The sequence below is a fragment of the Engraulis encrasicolus genome, chromosome 2 (assembly GCF_034702125.1).
Source record: "Engraulis encrasicolus isolate BLACKSEA-1 chromosome 2, IST_EnEncr_1.0, whole genome shotgun sequence".
NCBI classification, from domain to species: domain Eukaryota; kingdom Metazoa; phylum Chordata; class Actinopteri; order Clupeiformes; family Engraulidae; genus Engraulis; species Engraulis encrasicolus.
Genome location: NC_085858.1, coordinates 32,515,938 through 32,537,862, shown reverse-complemented (window position 1 = coordinate 32,537,862; position 21,925 = coordinate 32,515,938). Strand labels below are relative to the sequence as shown.

General features: G+C 45.6%; 1 protein-coding gene across 3 annotated transcripts in view; it reads left to right on the top strand.

Moving 5' to 3' along the window:
* Positions 1 to 21,925, top strand: part of llgl1 (LLGL scribble cell polarity complex component 1) — a 65,671-nt gene extending 43,746 nt beyond the window's left edge. For 2 of the 3 annotated variants that reach the window (XM_063186708.1, XM_063186701.1), the window contains exons 13-23: positions 1,299 to 1,403; positions 1,784 to 2,076; positions 4,774 to 4,927; positions 5,834 to 5,972; positions 15,139 to 15,422; positions 15,780 to 16,044; positions 16,721 to 16,835; positions 17,367 to 17,449; positions 18,090 to 18,207; positions 19,007 to 19,104; positions 21,127 to 21,925. In XM_063186708.1, coding sequence (XP_063042778.1) covers positions 1,299 to 1,403; positions 1,784 to 2,076; positions 4,774 to 4,927; positions 5,834 to 5,972; positions 15,139 to 15,422; positions 15,780 to 16,044; positions 16,721 to 16,835; positions 17,367 to 17,449; positions 18,090 to 18,207; positions 19,007 to 19,085 — 1,635 coding nt within the window. In that variant the 3' untranslated portion in view covers positions 19,086 to 19,104; positions 21,127 to 21,925. The remainder of the gene's footprint in view (positions 1 to 1,298; positions 1,404 to 1,783; positions 2,077 to 4,773; positions 4,928 to 5,833; positions 5,973 to 15,138; positions 15,423 to 15,779; positions 16,045 to 16,720; positions 16,836 to 17,366; positions 17,450 to 18,089; positions 18,208 to 19,006; positions 19,105 to 21,126) is intronic. The other variant, XM_063186717.1, reaches the window with a different exon arrangement.

Below are 21,925 nucleotides of genomic sequence, written 5' to 3'. Positions count from 1 at the left end.
AACCTCCCTCTCCTCTCCACTCTGCTGTTGCTTTTGCACATGAACGCATTCTCTCGCTGCTCCCCCACTCCAGCCCTCCAACATATGGGATTCACACTAGAAATGTTCCTTTCCCCCTAATTAAAAGCAGGCCGCCTGTCTGAGCGGCTGTAGGAACTGGAGGCACTAGCTAGCTCTGCTCTGCTCTGCTCTGCTCTGCTCTCTGGTCTGTAGACAGCACAGCACATTCCAGCCCAGGATGGCATGGAGACTGTGTTTAGAGTTTAATGACCCAGACCTTCCTGTCCCCTCCCTCTCTACACACACACTGTGCGTGTGTCTCTGTGTGTCTGCATCTTTGTGTGTGTACGTGTGTGTGTGCGCGTAGTTTGTGCACATTGATGTGTGAATCTTCATGTGTCAATGTAGACCTTCCCAACCCCTCCCTGTCTACATGGCGCAAGTGTGTTTGTGTGTGTGTGTGTGTGTGTGTGTGTGTGTGTGTGTGTGTGTTTGTGTGTGTGTGTGTGTGCGCGCATTTGTGTGTGTCTGTGCACAGCACATATGGATATGTTAATCCGCGTGTATAGATGTAGGGTGGAGCAGCGTGCATGCTGAGGTTGAGGAAGAGGTTGCGTAAACACGCCCAGAACACAGTGTGGAGGCGGAGATGGGACACCCTGAGAGGATGGACCCTGGGGATGCCTGAGGAATGTGCTGGCTTCTGATGTGTATGGTGCACATCTGTGCGTGAATCAGCGGGGGGTTGTGTAGTCTATAAGCCGGTGTGAAGGCATGCAAGGGGATGGTCATGGTACGTGGTCTGTGATATCAGTACGGAAGTACCGAATACAAGATTTGGTTTTGGATTCGGCAGGATTCGATCACCGAAAACGAATCCCGTCAACAAGGTCGAAGTAGGATTCAGTGTTAAGTTTCGGATTTGGCCCAATCTTAAGCAGTGGATTTGGTATTGGGCAGAACCTTAAAAATCAGGATTTGGTGGCGTACCGTGGTGCTAACAGTAGGGCACTTGTCTGCTACGCAGCTGACCCGGGTTCAATTCCGGCCCGGGTCTTTTGCCGACCCTTCCCCCCCCTCTCTCACCACTCGTTTCCTGTCACTCTTCACTGTCCTGACAAATATAAAGTCCAAAGACCACAAAAATATCTTTTTTAAAATCAGGATTTGGTACATCCCTAGTTATCAGGCACTCTTCCTTTTTATGTCTCCATCTTACACTCTTCCTTTGCTCCCTCTCCTCTCCACTCTCTCCGGCACACCCTCTGTCCTTCTCCTCTTTCTCCGCTCTCTCTAAGGTGGGCTGCTTCGATCCCTACAGTGATGACCCCAGGTTGGGTATCCAGAAGATATGCTTGTGTAAATACAGTGGAAAGCTGGTGGTAGCTGGAACTGCTGGACAGGTATGTTTTGAGCTGGCATCTTTGACACTGAAGCGCGTATATTCCATTAATCGGGAAATCAATTAGTGTATCAATGTTTGTTTTTCTTTGCTAGACTTAATCTCCTGACCAAAATAAGTGGAGCAACTGATGACAAAAAAACGACTATTTGAAACTACTGTTTGAAACTACTGTTTCAAATCTACATCCCCTCAATGAACTCATTAAAATGTCTCACGCCATAGCTTATTTCACTGCATTTTAATGCAATCCGTTTTAATGAATTATCAATTTGGAGGAATTGCAGTGCTCAAGGAGACACTTCCTCTTCCAAACTATTGGGTGACCCTTTGAAGATGAAGGTGTAGTAATTATCTTCTCTTTCCTCTGTCCTTCTCCAGGTCATGGTAATGAACTTGAGTGAGGAGAAGTCGGAGCACATGGTTGACGTGGCGACGGTGGACCTCCTGCAGGACCGCGAGGGTTTCACGTGGAAGGGTCACGACCGGCTGCCCCCCAAGACGGGCCCGGTGGTCTTCGCCCCGGGCTACCAGCCCACCGTCCTGGCCCAGTGCATGCCCCCCGCCGCGGTCACTGCCGTCACGCTGCACGCCGAGTGGAACCTCATCGCCTTCGGGACCAGCCACGGCTTCGGCCTCTTTGATTACCACCGCCGCAGTCCGGTGCTGGCCAGGTCAGACTCATTATTACATTACGTTACATTACACTTATCTGATGCTTTTATCCAAAGCGCAGGATCAACTGGATTTTAGTTTGGACGGATTTCCGTCCGTATAATTTATGTCAATTAATTTACATTTTTTACTTTCCAACTGAACTCAAATCGAGAGCACTCCTGGTCATGAGAAGGGGACGAGAGGTGTGTTTGGTGTAGGCCTACGGATGTAGTTAGGCTATACACTCCACCATTGGCGGTGTGATACAACATTCACTCATCAGTAGCCTAGTTTTGGGTCATCCCCTGTTCTTCCGTGTTCCAAAAAAAAGTACACGAGCGGTCAACAATTCTGTGGCAGCGCAACGCGAGAGATAAAAAAAATAAATAGCCAAAATTGTTGCTGATGGCAGAAAAGAAAATAATTGTAATACAATGTATAAAGTGCAGTGACGTTTCCATATCATTGCACCTGCCGTAGCAGATATTTAGAAAAAAAAAATGAATAGTTTACTTCGACTGCGTATGATGTCCTTTTCATGAAGGGTTTGCCTTTTAAGCATTGTGACTCTTACTAGCATTAGTCATAGCCCCAATGGGACGACTATGGCAGCTAACTAGGATAGCCTACCATGCGTTTCATCCTCTAAGTTTAGCGCGTTTGACTTGCTGCGTGTAGAGCTAGTTGTCTTTTTGACAACGGATAATTCACAGTCTCATCTGTACTCATAGCAGATTAACTTTGTTGTTGCCGATATATATATTCAAGAAATAAGTTAAAAATGGGTTGCATTTGGGGTCACGGATAGGCTATCCCTGGCAGAGCCAATTTATGCCACGTCTTGTTCTGGGAAGCAGTGTTCTGATGGGTGGACTCATGGTCGATAGATGCCGTTTCGACGTTTGTTTCACTTTCAAGGCTGGGATACTGTGTGACGCTATTTCTGCTAACTGGAATAGTGTGCAGCAGCAACAGTTGTGTGCGCTTGTTTTTGAGTGGCTCAACGTCTGTGCACTGCCCATCTTCTCGGACTATGCGTTTCGTTTGAGTTCAGTTAGCCTATTTGCGCACTGCGCACTCAGGACTGATGGGTGGGTGATTTGCCTTGATTCGAGTGGAAAGCTGCGCGACAAGCTTGGGAAAGTGTGTTACCTTTGTAAACGATTAGGTCTGTGACTGTCGTGTCTGCTGCGTCCTGTCAGCTTGTAGAACACGTACGCATAGGAAGAATCGGGGACGTTTTTTGAATCAATGGTAAGCGTGTGCTTGGCACCGCACATCGAGAAGCAAAAAAGTAGCCAGTAGTTTTCAAAACGGTAGAACACAGAGGTAGACATACCGCACCCTGTTTTGTAAACGTCAACAAGTTATTTGTAACAGGATGAATACTGAAAAGGCCGAAGGGTGAAAAACATACAAATAATTAAAGCTAGTTTTCTCCCTCTGATTGCTATGATCAGGGCTTTTTAAATGTCAGAAATACAACTGCAAGCAATGCGCACCATTGCTTTCACCAGAACAGTGTTTGCCCATTCTAATGTGAAAGACAAAATATAGCCTACTACTACAACAAAAAACCCATAATGGGATCACTCACTGTATCAACACATTGCAATTCCAAGTCAATAATTCTGTGAGATCAGCTACCATTTTGAAGCAGCATTCATTGTTGAATCCATTCTGCATGATGTTGTGAACAATTCATAAACAATGGGTAGAAATAAGAGGAAATAACAAAACCTGCCCCCAAATTTTCAGTTCAATCTGTGCAGTCTGATACAGTAGTATTCATTATCCCTCCATTCTCGGCCAGTTCTAGTCAATCTGGTGAGCGGCCTAGGCCTGCCCGCCCTCTTTCCTTTTTTTGTATTTAGAAATTGGCATCTGTAAACATAGCATTGTAGGCTTGCATCTGATTGAGCACATGTGATCTAGTACCTACAGGTACACTCATACTGAGTCTATATAGGTCTACTGAGTGTATAATGAATATTCATTGTTCATGTGAAGTGTAAAGATTTATGTTGGTTGAAGTTCTGATTTTGTGGCACTTTTTGGTATTACTGGCGCCCTCAAGACATAGGCCTATTCTGCTCTAGGCGACTGCCCCGTCTGCCTATGCCGCTGGCTCTGGCACCATTCCTTGCATGTATGTTTCGACATGAGGGCAGAGCCTGGCTACATTGGTTTTCGTAGGGTTACGGAGTGATACTCGATCGGGTGCCTAACCGGTAAAAAAGTTCAGTCAGATTACTTTTTTTTGCTTTAATCCCTGAAAGCGCCTTAGTTACTTCAAATACAGGGTACTGGTTACAGTCCCTAGAGTAGTGTGGGGATACATGTCCAATAGTAAAGCGTCCATCTTTCTTATTTGGATTGTGGTGCAGTTGGTACGGTATGGTTCCTACGACTTAACAGACAGAAATGGATTTAAAAACCTGCCCTGACTGCAGATAAGCAGGATAATAGCCTATGAGATCGACCAGTTCCACAAAGTTACTGTGCTGCACACGTCGCCGGAGTTTAAGCCTCCACCTCACCATTAACGTTGTGGAGTCACTCACCCTGTCGGCCGTTATCCCTTACTTACATGCATGCATCTTTTGGGTGTGTGGAGAGCTAAAATGTAGTCAAAATTCATTGTATGTACAATGGCACAGTGAGTGTATTTGCCGGTAAGACTGAATCCTATGTGTACTATATTTTGCCCGTAGATGCACACTGCACCCCAACGACTCGCTGGCTATGGAGGGACCCCTGTCTCGGGTGAAGTCTCTCAAGAAGTCTCTGCGGCAGTCCTTCAGGAGGATCCGGAAGAGTAGGGTCTCCGGGAAGAAACGCATGGTTGTCAACAGTCCCGCCAGTAAAGTGAGGTTTTTTTCATTCGTTGTTTTGTTTTTTTATCACTATGACAATAAATCTGAAAAGTGTTTGATCCAAGGTCGTGCACATAAGCTAGTATTTATTTAAGACCACACAGACTGAACACTTTGCGGTTGGTGTAACCATTGTGTTTGTGTCTGGTTTCCTCCTGTATCAGCAAGGCTTTGTTTTCTCGGAAGAGACCTTCAGTTAATCTAGGGAGGCCCGACCAGATATTTTCAAGAAGCTCCAGAAAATCTGAAAGCTTCAACATGATGAATAACTCTTGAGTGTGTGAAAAAAAATCCTGAAAATTATCTTACCAATTGGGTTTTTTGTTCACTTGTCAGGCAAAATGTCCCCCAGTCAAGTGAAGTGTACAGTTATGGTTGGGGGGGATTGAATTTAAACAGTATGCCATACTTTTTTTTTGGCCGTTTTGCCTTTATTCTAGACAGTACAGTGAAGGACAGACAGGAAATGAGTGGGGAGAGAGAGACTGGGTGGGATCGGCAAATGACCCGGGCCGGAATCGAACCCGGGTCGCTGGCGTGGAATCCAGTTCCTTACCGTTAGGCCACGGCAGGGCCAGTATGTCATACTTTTGGTCCGCTTGTCTCATTGTTTTTTCTCTCCACTCGCTTCTTAATCACACCAATTCCAAGGTTATGTAAATCATACTTGATCTGCTTGAGTGTGTTAAATTTCTGCTGCGTGCGTGCGTACATGTTTTTTTTTCTTTGGGGCTCCACGTGTCCCACCCTGATTCCTCTCTACTCCCGTCCCCCGTCAACCTCTCTCCAAAAGCAACATTTTATTCTTTGAAGCTCCCCTGACGACTCTCTGTAACCCTCTCTGCCTCCTCAGTAACTCCTCCATGATGACCTTCTCTTCCTCCTCTCTGTCCTCCAGGTGCAAGAGGCCAACGCCCACCTAGCGGAGCAGGACGACATAGCCCCAGTGCAGCGGAGGATCGAGCCGCGCTCCGCAGACGACTCCCTGTCAGGGGTGGTGCGATGCCTCTGCTTCGCCGACACCTACCTCAGAGACGGTAAGACCTACTGCCACCTGACTACTGCCATACTCAGTCACTGCACCCCTACCCTGAACCCAAAGAGTATTGTTAGGGAGTGACAACTGATGAAGTCCCCCCCACACACACACACACACACACACACACACACACACACACACACACACACACACACACACACACACACACACACACACACACACACACACACACACACACACACACACACCTATTCAGTGGCGGTTGTTCCAAATGGGCATTCATTGCTTCATTCATACCCCTCTCTCAAACCATCTGACTAAAAACAAGAAGTCTAGTCTGGGTACTTCCTTAATTCCTTGTAGATAAGCCCTCTTCCAGGTCATGTTATACAGACATTCATTACTGTACATACACCATTACTGTGTGCCTTTATATACCTCACAAAGACCGTCAGACTTGCTGCATATGGTGGCAGCATACATCAGAGGCAGTCTGGCCACCACAGCATACGTTACTGCAGATATAGCATGAAACTACACTATGAACATACACTACACATGGGTAAACGGTTTGGGCATCAGACTTGTAACCCAACGATTGCCAGTTCGACTCCCAACCCGCCAGGTTGATGGGGGGGGGGGGGGGGGGGGGGGGGGGGAGTAATTAACCATTGTTGTCCCCAATCCTCCTCCCCCATGACTGAGGTACAGTACTCTGAGCATGGTACCGTCCTGCCACACTGCTCCCTTGGGGCGGTATTGAGGGCTGCCCCCTTGCACGGGGGAGGCGTACATGCAATTTTGTTGTGTGCAGTGTACCCTTGTGTGCTGTCGAGTGCTGTGTCACAATGACAACGGGAGTTTTCCAGTTGGGCTTCCACTTTTCACTTCACTTCATCACACTATACACATACACTATATATGGCACATAACAGTTCACTAGTCCCACACCACATTACTCCCAGACACCACTCCTGCACACCTCTCATCCCATATTTCATAGAAACACTGATGAGTTTGTGGCAGCAGTACATTCCCCAGACAGTAAGGGTTCTAATGCTGCTGCACTGTGCATCTCAAATAACTGGCACGAGGGAAGGCTTTGCTACTGGGTGGGCTGCAAAGATGAGGCCCGTTGAGGTACGCGCACACACACACACACACACACACACACACACACACACACACACACACACACACACACACACACACACACACACACACACACACACACACACACACACACACACACACGACATACTAAAAATTCACTACTCTCTCCCATACCTCAGAGAGACTGGGAGTCTGCCACTGCCACAGCACTACAGCAAAACGATTTCACTCCCTGACTATATTCATTGTATTTCATATGATGTTAAAACAATGGGCCTAAAACTTAACATATTTGTGAAATAGAAGAGCAACAGCCGGAGAGAGAGTAATACAAAAGGGAAAGAACAGTCCCATGCAGAAACATGTGAAGCTGAGGGCGTGTGTCACGGGAGTAGATGTCTGGTGGAGAAGAATGCGGACCACTCCTCCCCTCCCTTGCCATGAGGCTGATTTGTTTCAGGAAATTGAGTGAGTGAGGGGAGAGAGGGCAGGGAGGGTTGGGGCTGGGGTCGGGGTCCGGGTGGAGTAAATTTTGTTTTTAGATCTCTAGTCATCCATAGACAGTGCGCACTGCTAACATCCTGGCAGGGGAGCTCCTCTTCGAGCGCATTACAACACTACAAACATCCTCGCCACCGGCTCCCCGCATGGGCCTGGACAAAGCCAGAGCGTAAGCACATTCTCACTGTGCTGACTAGCAAGTTTGTATGCATTAACCAATGCCTCTGCTGCTAGTGTAGTGTAGTGTAGTGTAGTGTAGTGTAGTGTAGTGTAGTGAAGTGTAGTGTAGTGTATGGTGGTATGCTGGGCTGGATATATTCCCTCATATGGAATGTGTGTTGCTGTGTTTATCTTTGGTATGTTAAACCTATAAAAGTTGTATGGTTCTCAAAGGGGTATTTACCTTTTTATGAAAAGTTAACTTAATTTACTCTCCCATTTCTATTTCTTGGGTATGTTCTCACAAGTGTCTGACCTTACACATGTTTCCTTTTCTCCTCCTCTTCTCTCTCATTTTCTCTCAAGCCATTTTCCAATCCATGCGCGTGCACACACACACACACACACACACACACACACACACACACACACTCCTCCTACACCTCCTCTATGAGTCATATGGACATGACTGGGAAGTGTTGAGTTCTGCAGCTGTGCGGCTGTATGTGACAGTCTCTCCTGAGGTCCTGCACTACTCCAATCTGGACAACTCTGCGCTCACCACTCTCTACACACTACTAGACTAACTGTTAGAGAGGGAGACAAACTAACTGCTTTCCGCGAGGGTTTAAAATGTTAATTTGTTCTGGAGACTCCCCAATGGCGTTTTTACTGTTGCGGCTGCCGCCGGATCTGGGCCGCATCTGGCCCGCGTCCGGGCCGCATCTGGCCCGCGGGCCGCCAATTGAATAGCCCTGCTATAGGCCGTGTGCAATGCAGCTCCAGACCTTAGAAACTCCTCCTGGCTCATATAGAGATCAATACACAGTTGTTGGAATCAAGGCATTTAGGAAGAGAATTCTCAGTGTGTGGGCGTATGAAGATCCCTAAAAATAAAGATGAGGGGTTTTTGTATTCAGAGAGAATCCTGTGTAAACCAGCTTGGCATTAGCGGCCTGTCTCCTGTGGTCCTGCAGTGCTCTGTTTCCACTCCACTCCACTCCACTCTGGCTAGCCTCACACACAGCTGTGGCTAATGGAACTCAAGGGAAGATGGCCTGACTTGGCTGCACTCTGAAGTGTCGACAGGTGTTTTACAGTCTGAGGTTTTTTTTTTTCTTGCTTTGTTTTTAGGTCTGCGAATGCGATTTGAATTTGGACCTTGTTGTGATCCAAAGAACTGTGAAAGTTTTAAGTTTGAGCTCCAAAATGAAATCCAGGTCCTTACAACTTGACATAAAAGGAAATCTTCAGACATGCAGTATTATGGTGTTAATGAGTTGTCGTGATGTGGAACCTAGTGTAGACCTAGACAAATCCCTCCTCTGACCTAAACAAAAAAAGGCTTGAATATTTCCTGTGATCAGAGGAGGGACTGTACTTTTCTAATAAGATCACATTCTCTTCAGCCTGAGTCGGGTCAAGTTACTGATATTAAACAGATGTGAACACTATAATTCTCTGCTTTCGCCTGGCAATAAACATGGGTTTTTTTTTGTTTTCAAATACCCGGCTGCGCGCACAGACAGGAAGCCCAAAAAGCTATGTGGCTAGCCTAGGTGTTAAACATTGGAAGTTTCATTGGACCAGTGTAGTGCGTGGTTAGAACCACAGACCTGTATTAATACAGGTCTGTGGTTAGAACCTGTTCTCTTTCTACTTTTGAGTGACGGCAACTTCCAAACAATCAGAGACTGCCTCTGATCACGAAACCCTGCCGTGTCAGCAGTGGCTAATACTTTGGAGCACAGAGATTATTTAAGTATATAGAGATATGCCAACATAAGAGAGGGGTTCTTATCTACGCTCTCTGATATAGCGTTACTTAGTCAAGTCAAGTCAAGTCAAGTCAAGTTTATTGTCAATTTCTTTACATGCACTGGTCATACAAAGAATTTGAAATTGCGTTTCTTGCTCTCCCATGCAGACATAGACTAATCTAGGTAAGGACATAGACAGTATAGACATAGACAGTACTCATACATGGACATAGACAGTATGGACGTAGACATTGCTCATACAGACATTTAAAGTGCAAGACTGGACAACAGAAGACTTGTAGAGAACATACATTAAGAGGAGGTATTTTGTTGTGCTTTTTCTAAAAGTCCTTTATAGCGTTCTGACATAGTAATAGTAGCATTTGAAGAAAATAAATAATTAAAAAAGGTTTTATTAAATACACCAGCAGCAGTATGTGTGTGTGTGTGTGTGTTTGTATGTGTTTTGTGTGCGTGTGTGCGTGTGTGCGTGTGCGCGTGCGCGTGCGCGTGCGTGTGTGTGTGTGTGTGTGTGTGTGTGTGTGTGTGTGTGTGTGTGTGTGTGTGTGTGTGTGTGTGTGTGTGTGTGTGTGTGTGTGTGTGTGTTTAGTGCAGGTAGAAAGTGCGGTGTGCGTCTGTGTGTGTGTACCTGTGTATGTGTGTATGTGTGTGAGTATGAGTTGTGTGTCAGTGTGTGTATGTTTGGGTTTTGTGCAGAAAGTGCAGTGTGTGTGTGTGTGTGTGTGTGTGTGTGTGTGTGTGTGTGTGTGTGTGTGTGTGTGTGTGTGTGTGTGTGTGTGTGTGTGTGTGTGTGTGTGTGTGTGTGTGTGTGTGTGTGTGTGTGTGTGTGTGTGTGTGTGTGTGTGTGTGTGTGCATGTTTTGAGTTAGTGCAGGTTGAAAGTTCAGTCGCAGATGTAGTAGTGCAGGTGGAATGTTCAGTCGCAGATGTAGTAGTGCAGGTGGAATGTTCAGTCGCAGATATGGTGGTGGGGATGAGGGGGGGGGGGCGTTGTCAGTGGCCTGGCTGGCTAGAGGCTGACAGTGAAGGGAGAGTGGGTTGAGTGTTCAGTATCTTGATTGCTTGATGCATCGTGCTGCTTGCAAGCCTGGTGGTACGGGAACGGAGGCGCCTGTACCTCTTTCCAGAGGGCAGGAGGCTGAACAGTTTGTGTGCAGGGTGGCTTGTGTCTTTGATGATCATCAGTGCTTTTCGGGTGAGGCGTGCGGTGTAAATGTCCTGCAGGGAGGGGAGTGGTACTCCAATGATCTTCTTCGCTGTGTTCACAACACGCTGGAGTGTCTTCCTGTTTTTCTCCGTGCAGCTTCCTCCCCACACTGTGATGCAGCTGGACACGACGCTCTCTATGGTTCCTCTGTAGAATGTTGTCATGATGGAGGGTGTAGCACTTGCCTTCTTTAGTTTGCGCAAGAAGTAGAGACGCTGATGGGCCTTCTTCGCCAGTGATGTAGTGTTGGTGGTCCAAGAGAGGTCGTCGCTGATGTGCACTCCAAGGAACTTGGTGCTGCTCACTCTCTCCACAGCATCACCGTCGATGGTCAGTGGTGGCAGTTGTTTTTGGACCCTCTGAAAGTTGACAACAATCTCCTTGGTCTTGTTGACATTCAGCAGGAGGTTGTTGTCTTTGCACCATCTGGCCAGCAGGTCTACTTCTTCTCTGTAGTGGGTCTCATCGCCCTTAGTGATGAGGCCCACCAACATGCCAAAGAATTCCGAGTGACATGTTTGGTATGCTCTTCTAAATTGTGTCACCGCGTGCGAGCAAGTAGATAAAACCGCCAGCCGACAAGACAACAGGTTCTTGTCATACACTGTGCAGGACTCCAATGGGACTTCCAATGATGAACACCTAGCTGCGTAGCATTTTGGGATCCCTGTGTGCGCAATCTGCGCATGCATTACGCTGTTTGTTAGCAATTGGGATCCATGTATAGGCTTACATTGCTGTTAGGTGATTGAGTGTATTCACCATCTGATTAAAAGGGCCCTTTTTGTTTTTGGAACATTCAGTAATCAGTCAGTCCTTGAAGTAACAAACATTTCCTCCTAGGCTCAAATGGGGGACATTCATAATCATAAGTGGATGTTTGTCATGTTGGCTTTTATGACATTTATGTAGGGAGGGCCTGTTGTCTATCAAAACTTGACTGACCAAAGTATTTTTTATTTGTGCTGTATTTCTTCACTTAATGAATGTCACTAGCTTCTAAAAACACAAGCATAAAGTTGTCCCCGGTTTTGATTTATGACTGATAAAAGAACCACTGTTAGAACTGACTGTGTTGGTGTAAAAGTAACTCAAGTTCACCAGCACATCCTTGTGTATAAATAGCTCAGACATTATTAAAAAACCCGCTATCAGAGCAACCCACCCCCACCCTCATTCCCACCCACCTAAGAATGTCTGTTATGTTCCTTAGTAGAAGCATACTGTTCCAGGCAGACAGACTTGAACACTCTGACATTCTACAACATGTCTAAAAGGGATGTCATTTTCAAAAGTAAGCCTACAAAAAAAAGCCACACGCAAAACAAGCCTGTCTTTGGCTCCAAATCATTGGTGGATATCCAACGCTTAGGAAAGGAGCAGACTGTGAGTACTTAAAGGTACACTGTATTTTTAGTTGTTTATTTCCAGAATTCATGCTACCCATTCACTAATGTTACCTTTTTCATGAATACTTATCACCACCATCAAATTTGAAGTACTCATTATGACTGGAAAAATGGCACTTTTCATAAATGAAAAGAGGGATCTTCTTCATGTTCCGCCATTTTGAATTTCCAGAAATAGCCATTTTTAGCGGCAAAAATGACTACCTTGGCCACACTAGAATTTATTAGTTTATTACTTAGTAAACTTTCATGAAAAGATCAAATTTGGCAATAGGCAACCCAGTTTCAATGAGCAGCATAGTTGCAGTACCTTTTTTTGACCATTTCCTTCACAGTGTACCTTTTAAGTGAACCAAATAAGTTGCGTGCACACACACAACATAATTCCTTGTCTTTTCTTGCTCTACCCAGAAGTTATATCTGCAGTTCAACTGTGCTTTTTTGTAAACATTGTTTGGGTCTGAAAGAGTCCCCCACGAGACATTGCATTTCAATCCAGTGGAGTTTTTTTCAGCTCTGGTCCTCTGGGACTCTGGCACATCACACCGCACAATGCCGCTTTGTTTCCGGAGGACCGTAAATCTGGAGGCGCACCAGCGAGAGCGGCGCTCTGGGAGGCTGGGCGGGTAGATCGGAGGAGGATATGTGGGTGTGAAGAAGGCTTAGCTTGTGTTGTGTTTGTGAGCCTCTCCTCGGCCTCAGCCCTCCCCAGTGTTCATTCAGGGTTTGGCTGGCTGGCCAGTGTAAAGAAATTTACGAACCCATGGTGATGCGGAGCTGTGACCGCGGGCTGGAGAACCTTCTAGCTTTGCAAGCTGTTTGGCTGCTTCAGTCTCCTACAGGTCCAACAGTCACCCATCGTTCACTGTCCAGATGCTCAGTAGGGATGTAACAATATTTTATTGAACCGTGAAATCGTGATGCAGAGTCACGATACTGTATTGCAAGAAGCAGAAAACAACCACATGATATGATGGTGCTTTCAAATTTCAAATCCTCCTCATTATAATTTTAAACAGTTTTTTAAATACTTCTTATAGCCTAGTCTTGTAACCTGCTCTACCTGTAAATAATAGTTTTTTTGTGATAAGATACGATGTGATGTATCGAACCATAGGTCAAACATTGTGATACGAACCGAATCATGAGTTGAGTGGATCATTTACAGCCTTAAAGGTCAGAGTAGTCCCGTCTGGATGTTCCCAATCCATTCCTCTGTGAAGTCGTGTTTCCTGGGTGCGTGAAGAGAGCTGCTTGTTTTAGGATGTTACAGTTTGCAGTGGTGATTTATAGTGGTGTGGATCGGCACTACCTTCACGATCCGATTCGATCACGATTCGGGAGGTAGCGATTCGATTAGATTCTATGCGATCCGATCCAATTCAATTCAATTCTACAATACATTACATTTCTACTGAAAGCAAACCAAATGTTTAATCAGTCATGATGAGGCAATACAAGTAGTCATATACTGAGCAACAATTGATTGGCTGTTTTCTGTATCAGTCTGTATCAGTCTTGCAATGTTTTGAAGTGCTTTTATTTAATTTAACATTCATTTGCTCCCGAAATATACATGGAAGTAATTGAAACTTAAAAAAAATTGCTGGATCGATTCTGGAAATTGCCGGATCGATTCTGGATCGTCCATGCTCCGCATTGGATTGCATCGCAGAATCGATCATTGTTGACACCACTAGTGATTTATGGTCGTGGTATGTATCTCGGTTTCTGGTTAAGCAGCAAAAAGAATCCACCATCCATCCAGCCATTCAATTAGAGCCAAAACAAGGATGTTCACTATGTTTTCCAGGAAAGAAAGAGAAGTAGAGGGAGAGAGGGGTCAAGTGAGGGATGCTGGAAAGGGAGAACTGGATTAAATGTGTTCTCTGGATTCAACATGAGTTTCAGTTCTAACATTCCTGACATTGCATTACACTTCGCTGATGCTTTTATCCAAAGCGTCGTACAGTTATTATTTTTCAGGGTATTGGTCACAGTCCGTGGGACAATGTGGGGTTAGGTGCCTTGCTCAAAGGCACTTCAGCCATGGATGTAAGTGTAGGTCGAGGTCAGGTGGGATTTGAACCTACAACCAGAGAGTGTTTATGGGTAGTACGAGAGAGGAATCTCGCGACTTTTTCCGGGTGGTACTCTCCACGAAGTGGCGCCATCTAGACAGCGCAGAGGAGCGCCAAGGAGCGCAGAGGCTGTTGAAATGAATGGGGTCCCATGGAGCTCAACCACGATGCTGCCATTGCTTTGGGAGAGAATTGATATCATCGTTTCAATTTATTTTTCCAAAAGGCAGGATGGATTATCCTTTCAAACCGCACTTAGTTTGAATGTCTAAACTCGCTGGATCTTTGTAAAATACGACTTTATTGTCAATATGACGTCACGAGTGGCTTCACACACTGCGTTTGGATTGGTCGGCCGGCTGCATTGCTGTGATCACGACGGCCGTAAAGCAATTTTGTTAGCAAGATGCTAGCGGAGCCTGACTCATAAATGCCAAAGCTGTAGGAAATCAGAAGGACATACCTCCCAGGTTATTGTACATTTCATTGAAATCCACATTGGTTTTTCAGAACTTACAGTAATATTGTCAAGTTTCAGCTGACAGCGAGCACAATGTCAAGTTATTAGCGCCAGCCTTATGAGCTCTGCTGTCTCGACAGCGCTCCCTAGGTGAACTACAGGCACGGGTTGGAGGGCGAGATTCAACACTGTATGTAAACCCACTGTGCTACAACCCCCAAATAGAAAGACCAGCTCCCTAACCATGAGGCCATAGCTGCCCCAGTTTAGGTCAAGTGAGTAAAATTGAGTTTCCATAGGTCCTCCTCTTAATTCCAGCCTAGGGAATGTAATGTATAATATGTATGTTTATGAAATTCAAGTTTTGTACATGTGTCTTGGAACCTAATCTCTATGTCTAATCCTCGATATTTGACACGTTGTTGGTCTCTTTTTTTATTTTTTAGCATTTCGTTAACGATTGCCATTTGGTTTTCGATTCCCGCCCTTGCAGGCACCCACCACGGCCCCACCATGTGGGCGGGCACCAACTCGGGCTCGGTGTACGCGTACGCGCTGGAGGTGCCGCCGCAGGAGCGCTTCTCGGAGCAGAGCGTGGAGGCCCTGCTGGGCAAGGAGATCCAGCTGATGCACCGCGCCCCCGTGGTCTCCATCGCCGTGCTGGACGGCCGGGGCAACCCACTGCCCGAGCCCTACGAGGTGTCCCGCGACCTGGCTAAGGCCCCCGACATGCAGGGCAGCCACTCGGTGCTCATCGCCTCCGAGGAGCAGTTCAAGGTCAGCTCATCCGCAAAGCCTAATAACGACACTGCTACTGCTAATTGTAGCAGCAGTGAAACAAATTATATTCATAATGATAAACTAATTCGATAATACATTTTGTCACAGAAACCCCCAGTCACTGATCACGGCAGTTTTTGTTTGTTGTGAACAGAAACAAATTTGAGCTTTGAACCTGCATTGATGTCAAGAGAAAAGTGTGCAATGATACCTTAGTAGTGTTGATTAAATAGCCTATTATGGATATGGATTAAATATTATGTTATGTTTACTGAGGGTAATGGTGGTACTCAATGGGGAAGCACATTTTATATTTCAGTGCCACTCATGTTGGCGTTGTGTATGTGTGTGCAGGTGTTCATGCTTCCCAAGGTGAGTGCCAAGACCAAGTTCAAGCTGACTGCACATGAGGGCTGCCGGGTGCGGAAGGTGGCGTTGGCCAACTTCGGCAGCACAGCGTCAGACGACTACGCGGAGAACGGCCTGGTGTGCCTGACCAACCTGGGTGACATCCACGTGTTCAGCGTGCCAGCGCTGCGGCCGCAGGTGCGATACGACTGTATACGCAAAGAGGACATCAGCGGCATCGCATCCTGCGTCTTCACCAAGACCGGACAGGGTGAGTGATGTTACCCTGTGGTTTAAACTAGTGGGAGTGTGGTCATACTGGTTTAAAGTGACACTGTCCCATTTTTGGAAATAAGCTCATATTACACCTCCCCTTGAGTTAAATTATTGAGTTTTACCTTTCTTTTGTACGTCCAACCTAGCTGGCGGCTAGCTGGTCTCATAGAATTCAATGTTAACTGCTAGCTTGGAGGTAAAATTTGCACTGCCGTACTCAGAGAACGGCAGGAAGTACAGGAGAAAGGTAAAACTCAATAATTTAACTCAAGGGGAGGTCTACTAAGAGCTTATTTCCAAAAATGGGACAGTATCACTTTGAGACCAGCCAGGGTGAGTTATGTTATACCAGCTAGGATGAATCAAGTCTGCATCAACTGTATCACGTCCCTTTTACAATCACCACATTATACAACCCCAAATCAGCAAAAGTTAGGACCCTTTGTATATTTCAAATAAAAACAAAATGATATACAGTGTGTATATGAATCACTTACTCTATTATTCACTATCAATTTTACAAGTGGCTAAGATTGGTTTATTATTATTAGAATTGGAATATCAGAAATGACAGCATTATACTATCACAAACTGCTATATAAATAAAATGGTATTATAACTATGGTATACTGTAACAAGGTTTGGCCTTTTGTTTTTGGGTGTGCGTTTAGGATTCTACTTGATCTCTCCCTCGGAGTATGAGCGTTTCTCGTTGTCTGCCCGTGTCATAACGGAACCACTGTGCCAGGTGGAAGTGGATCGACCTCATGATTCCGCCACCCTCAGGTAAAAAAAAAAAAAGACAGACACACACATAGATGTGTGCGCACGCACACACACACACAGCCACACAAACACACACCAAATGGGCCATGACCACCACCCATGCCCCCAGGAGTAGAGAAGGAAGTAAGTGAGGTAAACGTCATCTCAAACTCCAACCCCAGCATTACACCAAGTGGTAAAAGTGGTACAGGTCATACCCAACGACTGCAGGGGAATGACAACTCTGCATAAGGTTGAGTATAAAGTAGAATTCATAATCATGTCATCTGCCTGGTTTATGACCAGGCAAGTGTTTAATGGCATGATGTAATCAGTTCAGAACAGATTAAGTAAAGTCCGCAACACTGCAGTTCAGAACAGGCCATGCACTTGACATGACGGTTGCACTGGGACCTCTTTCCATTAATAACAAAATTAATAGTTTTCTCAAAAGATAGACAGCATCACACCGCCACTGCATGCTGTACCGCAGTATAGCTACCAATCAGATAAGCAAACGTGTAAGAATGGTCTGATTTTGTGTGTCCACAGTGACCCTACAACAGCTCCACCTCACGCCAACGGCACTCACAAGAAGACCACTGGAGAACTCAAGTCTTTAGCAGAGGCAGAAGGTAACTCGCATGTCATACATTTATTAAAGTCACATTCAACTTCCTCTTCTCTCTTTTTTGTCTTGTGTGTGAGTTTGTTTTCTGCATTCCTTTCTTCTCCTTCTTCTCTCTCTCTCTTTTCCATTCTGTTCCCCCAGTGGTCTTGTGCATAAATAAAAGAAGGGTTCCCTGGTGGTTACCATAGTGACGGCAAGGGAAATGGCTCTTGGACTACAATAAAACAGCCCGTTTGGATTAGGGGGGAGAAACCAACGATTGGACATAATTTATTTTCTGGGTTAATGATGGGAAAATAGACTAAATAACATGGGCTGTTTCAAGCACGCTGCCGCTGGCTCCACTGCTCTGTATTGTATAGCTGTCGCTATGCTCCTAAAAAGTCCTACATTAGCTTAATGCTTCATTAGAACAGTTAAGGCTTGTGTGTGGAGAGGTATTCAGTAATTGCGAAAGAGCAGATCACTTTCTTTAGTCTGTCAACTTGTCTGTTTGCCATCAGGCCATGTGACCCCCATATTCTTGCTCATTGTATTGTCTATTTTGTGTCTGTTTCTCGTTTTCTGCCCCTCTCTCTCACTCATTCTCTCTTGCACTCGCTCCCTCTCTTGCGCTCGCTCCCTCTCTCTCTCTCCGGGAATAGTTGATGAACTGCAACATGCTCTCCACTCCACAGCGCTGGACTCCCCCAACAGCAGTGCTGACCTCACCCTGGACACCACGGGGGAGCTCACGGTGGAGGACGTCAAGGACTTCTTAGTGTGAGTCTTCCATTCAGCTCAACACTTTACATTTTATTGAGACTTAAAGGGACACTGTGCAGGAAATGGTCTAAAAAGGTACTGCAACTATGCTGCTCATTGAAACTGGGCTGCCTATTGCCAAATTTGATCTTTACATGAAGGTTTACTAAGTAATAAACAAATACTTTCTAGTATGGTCCAAGTACAGTTATTTTTGCAGCTAAAAATGGCTTTTTTTGGAAATTCAAAATGGCGGACCATGGAGAAGATCCCCCTTTTCATGTATGAAAAGTGCAATTTTTCCAGTCATAATGAATACTTACAATTTGATGCTGGTGGTAAGTATTCATGAAAAAGGTAACATTAGTGAATAGGCAGCATGAATTCTGGAAATAAACAACTAAAAATCTCACACAGTGTCCCTTTGTAATTTTAGCAGAAAACAACAGAAAATTGATTTCTGTACCATAATTAACAGTATGTCAATGGTCACACAGTATACCTACATAAAATAAAATAAATGCATTTCCTAAAAAATCGCCACATCAATAAAAATAAATACATTGAATGAAACATGTAGAAAAATACATTCAAAAGGGAGGGGCATTAATCAAGGGTCTTGCTCTCTTTCAAAATTTCTTGCATGGATTGTAACATGCTTGACCATGCCTGTACAGTTCTCGACTTAACCTTGTTGAGGCAGTTGTGCACTCCAGTAATCGTACAATCCTGTCAGCTCCATGTTCAATTCTTTGGTCTCTTATCATCAAAGGGCTTTCACTCATGTGACTGTCTGTTTATGTCTACTGTACCACAGGACGGTAGACGAGGCGGAGAACAACCGGAGAAACATCACGGAGGAGGACGGACGGCCTCCTGGAATCCTCATCAACTGAGTGAGAAGCAAAGCCTCCAGTGAGTCACCTGCTCTTCACACTTGAGTCTTAAAGTTCAGTATTAACTAAGTCCATTTGGCCTCGCTTGCCCTACAAGTGGGAAACTGAAACCCTGCGATTCTCTGTGACATGCTTCTGTCACATGGACACTACCCGTATCTCGTGACAGAGTACATTTTCCTCCAAATTTTCGTCCAAAAGACTTGTCGACAATCGACAGAGCGATGCTCCACTCCTCCATTCCTGCTTGGTGGTGTTATAGCCAATGGTGGGTGGCAAAGTGAATTCAGAATTCAAGAGATTTATTGTCATTGATTGACGGAACACAGCGGAATTCTGTGCCAGTAGTGCCTTTCACCCTGAAAAACACTTCTTAAACTAAATAATATGTCTCCTTATAGCACAGGTGCATATGGTACAGGCTCTTGGCACGGCAGACAGTGCCTTTCCATGTCTTATTAACCTTTGCAAAGATTCTGGGGCAAGGGCCAACAAAATAATCAATATGTCCGAACCTCCTTAGGCCTATTGGCTATTGCATATGTGAAATGGTGCAGATATTTTTTCCCTCACTGAGAAAAACAGCACCACGCCTTCATTGCTCCGGGCTTGTTGATGTTGAGTGGACACGGCACCCAGAAATATGTTGTCTGCAGTGGGCGTGTTGCTGGACTACTAGGCTGCACCAGTGCCGGTTCTACCCCTTTGGGGGCCCTAGGCAAAATATAAACATAGGGCCCTCTTGAGTTGTTTTTGCTGTCACTTACCATGCTGGGCCGACTGTTGGAGGGGGGCCCTTCCATGCGCAGGTTTGCTGGGGCCCTAGGCAATTGGCTAGTCTGCCTGTTGGTAAGACCGGCTCTGTGCTGCACAAAAGACAGGCAGATGTGTTGGATGAGCTGCAGCCTCAGGCCATGAGATATCAGGAGGTCGTGTTGATAAGTGGGCCAGGAGGAGCATCTGTGGTGATTCATGGGAGACATTGCAGGCATGTACTGGTGTGCAGCACGGCTGTTTGTGTGTGGAGGGAGGAGGAGGAGCAGGTGTGGAGTGTTTGGCTTTGTAGAACATGTGGATGCTGGCCACAACATTTAATATGTAAAACATTTAACTGTATCATTTGCCTGTTGTCCTCTGTGAAGATACACATAGCTTAACCAACACCACTGTAATATCAACATTTAAATTCATTTATTATGGCCACTGCTGGCTATGAGACTAACAAATCAGAGAGTACACTCAAATTGTGTAATGTGTGGATGGTGCTGTGATGTGGTGAGGGATTACTCACTCTGTAACATGTGAAAATGTTCCTTTCGCAGTGAACAAAAGGCACAGTGCGTACATATTGTGTTGTGACGTTTAGATTTTTATAAATCAGTAGTTCGTCCCCGTCATATCTGCTACCATCTTTACTCCCTTGGCAAAACATTTCTATAATGTTGGACTCTCTCACACACACACACACACACACACACACACCTTTGTTTTGCTTGCAAGTTCAAGCGGTTTGATGGTATGACTTCAAAAGAGCTCCTGGTGAGGCCAGCATTCCAGTCTTGGCGTACGTACGGGGTGAAAGAGGGGAAGAGGATCTGTCTCCCATGTTCCGCTTCCTCACCTTTCCTCGCCTCACTCCCTGCATACTCTCGTCTTCTCAGCAATGTCTTACACACACACACACACACACACACACAGACACGCACACACACACACACACACACACACACACACACACACACACACACACACACACACACACACACACACACACACACACACACACACACACACACACAGGTGTGTGTGTGTGTGTGTGTGTATGTAACCTGGATAACCCCTTAAACTTGCTTTCAACCAGCTGCATTTTATCCTGTAATGGGGCCCTCTGGTGGTCTGCTCTTGTAATTACAGCCATGTTTACTAGCATGGTTTTTGAGGTCACTTTGCGTCTTGTCTAATTTCAGACAGGCGCCTGTAATGATGTCATCTGTGTAGTAAAGCCCCAATTAAAAACTTAATAAAGAATCCTGTTTTGCAGGAATTGTCGTTTTGGGACGGAGCGGCCTCAATGGAGTTTCCAGCAATATTCCGAATTGGAGCTAACCTGAAAGAAAGAAAGGAAAAAAAAAACACAACAAAAAAACACAAACATGACCAGAGGCATGGATTTGCACACACACGTGTGTCCACAAAAGGGCTGCAAGGAACGTAGATGGACATATGGCTGGATGAGGCTCTCTGCTTTGGGCCAAGACACTGTCCACACACTACAACCCAGCCATGCTGCAGCAAGCCCCTCGCTCTCATCTCATCTCATCTCTACTTTACCTACTCAAAGCAGAAAGACTTACAACTGCCTATCAGATTGGTCACAATGGAACTGACTGCACCAATAATTGCACAAGGTGAAGAGAGTCCAGCCGTAGGTGGCTAGCCAGAGTGCCTGCGTTGACTGATGACTGACTGACTGACTGACCACCCTTTCAAAATGTGTTGTTTTTGTTTGTTTTTAAACATTCCGTAGTCCTGGGTAATGGCACCCCACCACCCCTCTTCGCCCTCCAAGCCCCTCCCCTTCCCCCCAAGCCACTCTCCCCTCACTGTGCTTTGACAAGGAAATGAACTGTGGCCTGTATGAGATGTTTACTCCCCCTCCATCTCGATAAGACTGCTCTTGGATGATTCGTTTCTAGCTTGTGTTTTTGTGTTTTCTTTTCCTTTTTCTTCTGTCTCTGTGGTAACTGTGGTGGCGTCTGACTTGGTTTTGGACAGCCACCAGTGGCCTGTGGTTACGGACCCTGTGGGTTTCATCAAGATGGTTGACTTATTTTTCTTTT